General features: G+C 37.4%; 1 protein-coding gene across 2 annotated transcripts; it reads left to right on the forward strand.

Moving 5' to 3' along the window:
• Positions 1–1706: 1706 nt before the first annotated feature.
• LOC110416798 (ubinuclein-1) lies at positions 1707–8886 on the forward strand. Of its 2 annotated transcripts, XM_021428889.1 has the most exons (14): positions 1708–2384; positions 2636–2722; positions 2802–2894; positions 3041–3117; positions 3610–3851; positions 3951–4219; positions 4831–4930; positions 5016–5125; positions 5262–5345; positions 6060–6185; positions 6661–6795; positions 6904–6951; positions 7569–7670; positions 8150–8886. In XM_021428889.1, exons 1-14 carry the CDS (start codon positions 2106–2108, stop codon positions 8618–8620), a joined length of 2223 nt encoding a protein of 740 aa, XP_021284564.1. In that variant the 5' UTR covers positions 1708–2105; the 3' UTR covers positions 8621–8886. The 2 variants fall into 2 exon arrangements, with proteins under 2 accessions (XP_021284563.1, XP_021284564.1); XM_021428888.1 differs by having other exon boundaries at positions 1707–2384; positions 3610–4219.
• The last annotated feature ends 292 nt before the right edge of the window (positions 8887–9178 follow it).

Raw genomic sequence — 9178 nt, forward strand, 5'->3', positions numbered from 1 at the left:
CATCTTTGCCAACGATTGAGGGCAATGCGTCTCGATTCATTGCATATATGACGGAACATAGGTGATACTTGATCACGTTTTGTACTAGGTTTGTTTCCAACAGCAACAGCAATCATATTAGGCTTGGCAATTTGGAAGATGTGGCATTTGTTTGTAGAAAACCTCTACCTCGGGAAGAAAATCCAGGTAGATTCTATTTGCTTCTTCGATTCAAAAGTTTGCCTCCTCTTTATATTTGGCTTACAAAAGCCATGTTTTAATTAAGGGAGCCGAAACTATCATAAAGAGTTCCCTTATTCCATTGTCTCGTGCAATGACTTATCGAAAGGAAGGTATGGGAGGTTTCAACATAGTTGTAACAAAGGCTTCATAACCTTGTCCAAGTCCTGGAAGTAGATAAACGATTTTGGTTTGATCTCCAACTAGCTTGCCAACGACAACTAAATCATCAAAAACACTATTAAAATTTCTAATATAGTCTGAGCTGAAAAAGGTGTGTTTCCTAAGGGTTTGGAGGGTTGCCCGTACGTAATTAAAACTCTTCTAACAAAACTCTATAGGGTGCCAGAATTCCATCCTGAGGAAGGGTTATCTGCTTTCATCCAAGCTAGTCTGGATTTGTCTTCTGGAAGATGACAAGAGGTCGAGATCGATGTCTCCAATCGATGAAGCCTGACATATCCTGACTTTTAAGAAGCCCCATAATCTGTGTAGAAAAATTTCCAACGTTGAGAGTAGAGAGACATAAGGACACTACCAGAGAGAGAGAGAGAGCCATGGGTCTGATAACATGTTGAAAAAGAAGCAGAAAAGAAAAGAAATGAATAAGAAGGAAGTGAAAGGATGCTATGCATATGTTCTTATTCGATTGAGTGTAGAACTGATTCTTCACTTCTGTTTATATAATAGTACTTCCTTAATTTTCTGCTCAACTATTGCACACCTGACAATTTTGTTGTGTATGTCCGTTGTCTTTGAATCTTTCTTGTTGTTTAAAAATCATTTAGTGCTTCTTCTGCTGTCATGTATGGTTGGAATGTCATCTGCATTCTGCGTTGAGCTCATTTCATCTGCATTCTTTGTTGAGCGTGAGTCATCTGTTGATTGTTGTGCTGCAGGTTCATATACATATGTGTGCTTGAAGGTGGTGCTGCTTGCAATAGTTGTAGGGTCTGTATATAATTCCTGTGGCTCGGATTCAAGTTCCTTTGTTTGAGATGATAAAAGAGTCTTGACAACGTCTCTGCCAAAAGAAGCATTTCGTGCTTATGGATGCTAAGCTCTTGCTTCTCCACAAGCAACACCAGCAGTAGAAGCAACAGCAGCTGCAGCTGCAGATAATGGGTCGTTAAGAGTTCATGGACAATCTCCTCATCTAAATTAGTAGTAGTAGTTGTTAGGCAGCTTAGGCTCCACGGCAGGTAATTACCAACTCACCATTGTCTATGCGTGAGGGAAAGAATGTGTTGTGATGGGTTCTGCCCATTGTTTTTTGTTCTTGTAGAACGATAGATAATTTTTTATTTTTCTTTTTCTTTTTTACAAAGGAGTTAAGTTTGGTTTTTGACCAAAATAACACAAGTACAATCAAAGTTTACAGTACCAATGCACGCAATCTCAATGCCTTTCAACCAGGCCAGTTGCAGTGGCTATAGGCTCTAACCCACGCATCTGGACCATTTGAATCAAAGCCCTGGTACTAGAAAATGGAACCATAGGCTGAGGCTTTAGTCGGGGTCAACTTTAAACGGATCCAGACTCTCGCGTGTCACCTGCTTGAAACCCGACCCTTTCCCTTCCCGTCTCCTCCTTCAAATTTTTCGGGGAAGGAAAATCGAGAGGAAATTAAACTCGGAAAACCAATAAAAATATTTAATAACCCGCTTAATAAACCCAAAAAAGAAAAGAAAAAAAAGAAAAATCCTCCTTGAAAAAAAAAAAAGGGACGTTTCTTTATCCCGCGCAACTCCCTTCTCATTCTCTTTCCCAATCAAATTCCCCAATCTAGGTCTCAAATTAGAACCTTCTATTACTGATTCTTGAATATTCTTTCGTTTCAATTAACCCTAGGAATAATAATTGGGTGACCCGACCCGGAATTCTAGATGGAAGATAAGAGTGGTGGTGGCGGAGGAGCCGGTAGTGGTGGTGGTGGTGAGCCCTCGAGAGTGGTGGCGCCGAAGGTGATGAAGGCTGGTGACCGGCAAGTTTTCACGGTTGAGCTCCGACCAGGAGAGACCACATATGTTTCGTGGAAGAAGCTTGTCAAAGACGCCAACCGGGGCAATGGATCTTCTGCCGCTGCCGCCATGGTTGCGGTGGCGACGTCAGCACCTGAGCCGCCTCCTAATGCCCACCCTAACTTGCAGTCTCGCATCGCACCTGTAAGAGCCGCTTCTTCAATATCTATTTTTACGTAATTTTTTAAAATTAATTTATTTACACGCATGCTTGCATTAAGCTATTTTGCATTTTATGGCGTTTTTTTTTGAAGAAATTGTGCTTCGTATTTTTTGGTTTATTTGAATGTATCAGTATTGTTTGGCTGCCTAGAAAATGCGGGAAACTGAAGGAAAATCTGGTAATTTGCCTTTTTCCTTTTCGCCTATTCTTAATCATGCTTGGCATTATCCAGGGACAAGCGGCAGAAAAAGAAACCAAAGATGAACCTCCTCCAAATCGATTCAGTGCTGTTATTGAGAAGATTGAACGTCTTTACATGGTATTTTTATGTTTATTTTGTTTGCGTTGTGAGATGCACTTTGAATCGTCTGTGATAATGTTAAGTGAAACTTTTTCAGGGTAAAGATAGCAGTGATGAGGAAGAACTGGATGAAACTCCAGATGATGATCAATATGACACAGAAGACTCTTTTATTGATGATGCGGAGCTGGTTAGTACTAAAATCGATTACTTATATTTTTAGTCTGTATATGTTGGTTGTACTGCAGCATTTATATTGATGCTATTCTTCTTGGAACAAGGAGCGTGTAATGTGTTTTATTGCTTTATAATGTTGTTTCATTGCTTGTTATGCAGGATGAGTATTTTGAAGTTGATAATTCAGCAATAAAACATGATGGATTCTTTGTTAATAGGGGCAAGTTGGAAAGAGTGTGAGTCTCTTTTCTGCATCTTCTCCATTTGTTGGTGACAAAGCTTAGTAATGATTCTGTTTAGATGGCTATTCATGTGTATCCTCTGACACTAGAAGCCATCATTCATCTTTTATCAGTTCAAGCGAGGTTAATTTAATGATTATTTTGTCTTAAATGGGCACAAATTTGGCTTGAAGACCAAAATAAATTGGGATCCACAGTTAGGCTTTCAACTTTAATTCCTGTTATCATGAATAATACTGCTCTAATTCTCTACAATCTGGTGGTTTTCAAGAACCCCATGCTTGTGTTGTCTAAAGTAACCTTATAGTATATTTTATTTTATGTTTCTTTTCTCATTGCAATGTGGGTAAACCTAGTGTACTTCATTTATCATTAATTTAGCTTCTCAAATTATATGCTTTTTTATGTTGAAAGTTCATTATTAGTTGATTTCTTCTAATTTCTCCTCACTGATTTCTTTTATTTTTTTTCCCTTCTTTCTTCAAGAAATGAACCCCCTGTTATACTGAACCAACAGCCCAAGAAAAGGCGAAGAAAAGATGCTGCAAAACCTGCTGGTGAGAGTGATGATGGTCGTGTGTCAAATAAACATGTAAAGGCTACAAAGATGACTCTGGGGAGGGCTGAACCATCTCTTGGGAGGAATAATTCTAATCATTCTCAGAATTTGACCGCATTAAATGAACAATATGGGGATGCCAAAGCTCAGAATCAACTATCAGTTTCTGGTATTTCTTCCAAGAAGAAATCTTCTGAAACAAGACTAGCATTGGATCCTTCCTCATATTTGAAAGTTTCAAATGGTAATACTTCTGTACCTTTGGCAGATATGAAGGATACGGAAAAGTCAAAGATGGGAGTTCTGCAGTCAAAAAATGTTGTCAGCAACAAGTTGAAAGATGCAAGTGGGTCCTCTGATGTTTTGCATCAGAAATACCATGATAAAAATGCTTACTTACAATCGAAATCCCAACATGGAAAACCAATTGGTAATGTTGATGAGCTTGAACTATCAGTTCGACCGAGAGAAAAAAATGGCATTCGTGAACTGCAAGACACTAATTTTTCTGATGGCAAATATGCTATGCATACAGCGGTAGGTTGTTTTTTTTTTCTTCAAATTTGTTTTGATAATTTGTTCCATTTCTCATTTTACCAGTGGCAGGTTAATAAGTTGTTAGTATAACTAGTAGCTGAATAAAGTAGTTTGAATTTGGACATGAACACAGGGTTCTGGTTATGATGACCTGCAATATCTGAAACACTACGAGTTTGATGGCTGATTTTGTATGTAGCACAGTAAAAAAGGCTCTAACATAGATTTACATGACAACCATTTGTACGGAAAGATTGCTGGGACTTTATATTAGAGATACAGATAGAGACATTTGAATCTGTTCTCGGTTCACTTGTCATAGTCCCTCAAATTTCATTTGAACATTATGTGGACTACTGAAAAAATCCTGGAAAGTTCAAGGGCACCATAGCCATCTCTTTCTGAGTGCGTGTGTTGTGCATGTGCTGCAAGATATTAAATTTAGGATGGGCATCAAACCTAAAACCAATTGGCTGTAGTGCAAGATATTAGTAAACACTATGTTCCAAATTATTCCTCACCAGAGAGAGGTGAGCAATGATTTTTGCATTAGATGTTAATGCTATCATATTGGTTTTCATTTTGATTTTAATGTGTAATATATCATGCAGAAATCTTCACACATGCTGAAAAAGGATGGTTCTACTCTTAGGCCCAAAAGTTCAATGCTTGAAAGGGCCATTAGGGAGCTAGAGAAGATGGTTGCAGAATGTAAGTGTTTATGTGTCTTGAACAATTTAATTATGAATATTTTCTTTTAAATTAAATTTTTTCCTTCCTTTGTATAATATCACAGCAAGGCCACCTGCAATGGAAAATCAAGAGGCTGATAATTCATCCCAGGGTATTAAGAGGAGATTGCCTAGAGAAATAAAATTCAAGCTTGCTAAAGTTGCTAGATTAGCGGTATGGGACTTTCATTAATGCTTATTCCTGTAAAAGAACTAATTTTCTACTTGCTATTTGTTTCAATAACATGGTGCTTTCAGGGAAAGATTAAGTTTTTCAATTTGATTTGATTTGATTTTTATCTTTGCTGCAGGCAAGTCAGGGGAAAGTATCTAAGGAGTTACTAAATCGCCTTATGAGTATCCTTGGCCACTTAATACAGCTAAGAACACTTAAGGTATCTTTCCTTGTCTATGAATGAGTATGACACCTGCAAATTTTCATTTGCAATTTCAATTTTTTGCTCTTACCGGATAACATTGAAAAAGGGCTTGGAATTTATCATGTTATGATTGCGTGCCAACATGGGAATGAACTCTTAAGTCTAGAATTACTTTCTGTTAAATCTCCCTTTACCACAGACATGGCTTTTGGTTTAAACTCATGTGATGTAGTTTCTTTTGGTCCAATGAAGAAAAGTTGGTACACCATGCATTTGACTAATTGTGACCATTCTAAGAGCGATTATGGTGGCTTTGAAATGTAATTTAGTGCATATGTTTTGGGTTTGAATAATGCAATCAAATTTGTGAGATCGTGAAGCAACTTTTGGTTGTAGTTGTAATCCAAATATATATTATTAAGCCTTGTTTAGAATTCTACCATTCGAAGACTGTTTGGTGGCTGTCAAATACGTGACCTTTTCCTGACTTTTTGAAGAGATACCTTTGGTTTATCATCTTTATGCTTTGAAATTTACAACTGGTAAAAGAATGAATAAAACAGGGCAAATCTATGTAAACATATGTGCTTTTGACTTTTTTATTTTTTATGCATGACTAAATCCACTTGTTTGGTCTCCATGATCTCTTCTGGTAAAGTCATTCTACCAATTTGAATTGTCTTTGTAAATTACATATCTATGAAAATTGAGGCAATATTTTGGATGCAGAGGAACCTCAAAATCATGATTAGTACAGGTTTGTCAGCAAAGCAAGAAAAAGATGATAGATTTCAACAGATAAAGAAGGAAGTTGTTGAGATGATAAAGACAAGAGTTTCTTCTCTTGAGCCAAAGGTTTGTTTAATTGTCTCTCTCTCTTCCCCATGCTATTCTCATTTTAATTTAATTCATTTTCTGTTTCCTCTTCTAGTTTGTCCTGATTGAAGAGTCTCTTACCCTTTTTATTTTTATTTTTTACTCTCTATAAGGAATTGTAGCCATTATCATGTTCTGCTTATGATCAAGGGCAAAAGTTTTTCTTTCCCACACCCTTCCACATAAGGCCTTTACTTTTGCTAAAATATGCCTTTCTTACCTTCTTGCCATGATGTTGTTGTACTTCCTTTTGTATCCCTCCTTATTTATGTGTGGATTGTTTAGTTTAAATACTTCTTCATTGTAGATTCCTTGACTATTATTCTCTTTACTTCTCTCCATCTTGGTATTCAAGATCATGGTCTTTCATCTTGTTCATAGTTAGTACCATATCTTATCAACTGAAGTTAGAAAATTTCCTGCTCTTGATGAAATATGCATAAACTTTTTTCAGGCATTGGAGCAACAAGCTGGAGCTTCTGATGATTTTCAAGAAGTTGGTTCTGAAGAAAGAGCTCTTAAAAGGAAATTTAGCATGGACACATCATTGGAGGACAAGATTTGTGATCTTTATGACCTCTATGTTGATGTGATTATATGTCCTTGCATGACATTCCTTCGACAAAATTTCATCTTTGTTGGGGAAATCTCTTCTTAGTGAATCTTATCCTTGCTTTTTATTGTTTAATGGTTGTAGGGATTGGATGAAGATTCAGGTCCACAAATCAGAAAGCTTTATGTAGAGGTTGAGCACTTATCATTTCTTTCTCTACTCCCACAGTTATTGTAGTCATAATGAAAATCTTCAAATTGCTGGCATTAGGTGTCCATTAAGGTGGCCAGCTATGTCTCTGCAGTTATTGTTACCTGATGGTTTTGATAGGGTCACTCTCTTGCCAATTGGATGAGAAGGGTGCATGAGAGTTGAGACTGCTCCGTCTCTTTCTATTCTTCTCACCTTCTCTCTTCTGTCTTTTCCTATTTCTCTTTTATATCCTTCCCTTGTCATTATTGTTCTTTTATATCCTTCCCTTGTACAGTTCCCGTCTGGATTACATCTTCTCTTTTATAGCTAAATCAGGCCTTAAATTTCTGGTGCCTCAAAAGAATTCCATAGAATTCATCCTGCATTGTCATTGTTGTTCTTTTTCAAATAATTTGCTTTAATCTTGTGATGTTCTTCTTGAGCTCATTTCCCGCTTCTACCTTACTCAGAGGTTTTGTCCTTTGTTTTGGTCATGTACCCTTTATGTTGATTTATTATTGATGAAGCTATTCTTTATTGTTCTTAATGCTCAATTATGCTTCAACTTTTTCTGTTGTTGCATGATTATCTTACATTTGGAGTCCCTCCCTGGTCAGCTTGCACAGCTGTGGCCAAATGGTCTGATGGACAACCATGGGATTAAACGTGCAATTTGTAGGGCAAAGGAAAGGCGGAGAGCAATGTACAACAGACATAAGGTATGTAAAATCCCTTCTATGCTGTTCGCCCTTGTGTTGGTGTATATACCTTCATTTATTCTTCTGAACATTGAGGTCTACGTTTTCAAGGGCTTCTGTCTATTAATTGTGTGTCTTCTGCAGACTGAATGTAACCCATCTTTGACAATTTTGGTATACTTATGAGATTTGAAGCTTCCTCAGGCTTGGCAACCAAAAACCTCTGTTATCTGCTTGAGTAAAGCAACCTAGTGCATGTTTGTTATTATTCTTAGGGTTTCAGATGAACCAATAGTAGGTGGATGCTGGGTGTTTTACTTACCCACGTTCTCTATTTTTGGTGATATATTTGTTAATGGGTCTCCTATTTGATTAATTGTCACTTCCCATCTAGAGCAGTCTTGCATTTGTGTGTAGACAAAGATGTGTCTTCTCTGCTTTGATTTGTCTCATGTCAATTGCTGTTTGCTTATCATTTTCAATTATGTCTTTTTTCAAAGGATCAGGAGAAAATCAAGAGGAAAAAGATGTTGGCACCTAGACTGGAGGATAGTGTTCGAGTGGAGTCTGCCTCAAGTGCTCTGATACAGCACTCGCGAGAGAGGTTGGCTCCTGATTCTGGTAGTCATGCTATATCTTCAACTAATAAGTCAATTTCAAGTGCACCAGCGGGTGCTGTCCGGACTCCAAGTCCCTCAACAAATGGTTCCAGTTTGGACCGACTAAAACAGGATAAGTTAAAGGGCATTTCAAGCAATGCCATGGATGAAATAAAGGTGGTAGATGGCTCATTGCCAAAGAAAAAGGTAAAGAGGAAGCCTGAAATGGAGTTGGATGAAACTCATTTCCGTTCAGAGAAGCTACCTCTGCAACAGGGGGATGATAGACACAAGTCCACGAAGCAGCCTGTAAATCTTCCCCCGAAATCAAGCCTTCCGCCAACTTCTACAGGTTTCGAACATTCAAGCTAACATCATGTAGTTCATTTAGAAGTTCACACCATAAAAAAAAAAAATGCGTGTGATAAGTGCCTTTTTTATTTTGTTTTTCCCTTCTCTACTCTTTCTCACCTTTTTAGATTTATTGCTTAACTTTATGGTGAGCTTCATTCCTTCTGACTGACTAACTGATTTGTCACCTTATCTGCTACCAATTTTTGTAATTAAAGGTTCTTCCTCTTGCAGTCAAGAGTTACATGTTAAATAGGAGAGCAAAAAGCTGTAATATCTTGCGCAAATGCATGTGCATGACGTCAGGCAATTTCTTTCTTTTAATTTTTTTTTTAATTCTTTTTTACTAGGCACCTCTGTCAGCTGGAAATTCCCTTTTTGCCTTTAAAATTTAAATCATTTGTAAACATAATAAATTGGGTAACTCCAAGGTCTCATTCATCAAGCGGGAGACTTGTTTTTTTCCTTTTTATATTATCCGCTGCTAAATTATGAAGACGAAGATTGCTAGGAAAGGAAAGGATTATCATAAAGGAAAAGGCCTGGATCCAAACCATGGGTTGGCCCAGTAAGCATCTT

This window comes from Theobroma umbraticum, unplaced genomic scaffold (assembly GCF_002168275.2).
Source record: "Theobroma umbraticum cultivar Fairchild unplaced genomic scaffold, ASM216827v3 scaffold_51.0, whole genome shotgun sequence".
NCBI lineage: Eukaryota > Viridiplantae > Streptophyta > Magnoliopsida > Malvales > Malvaceae > Theobroma > Theobroma umbraticum.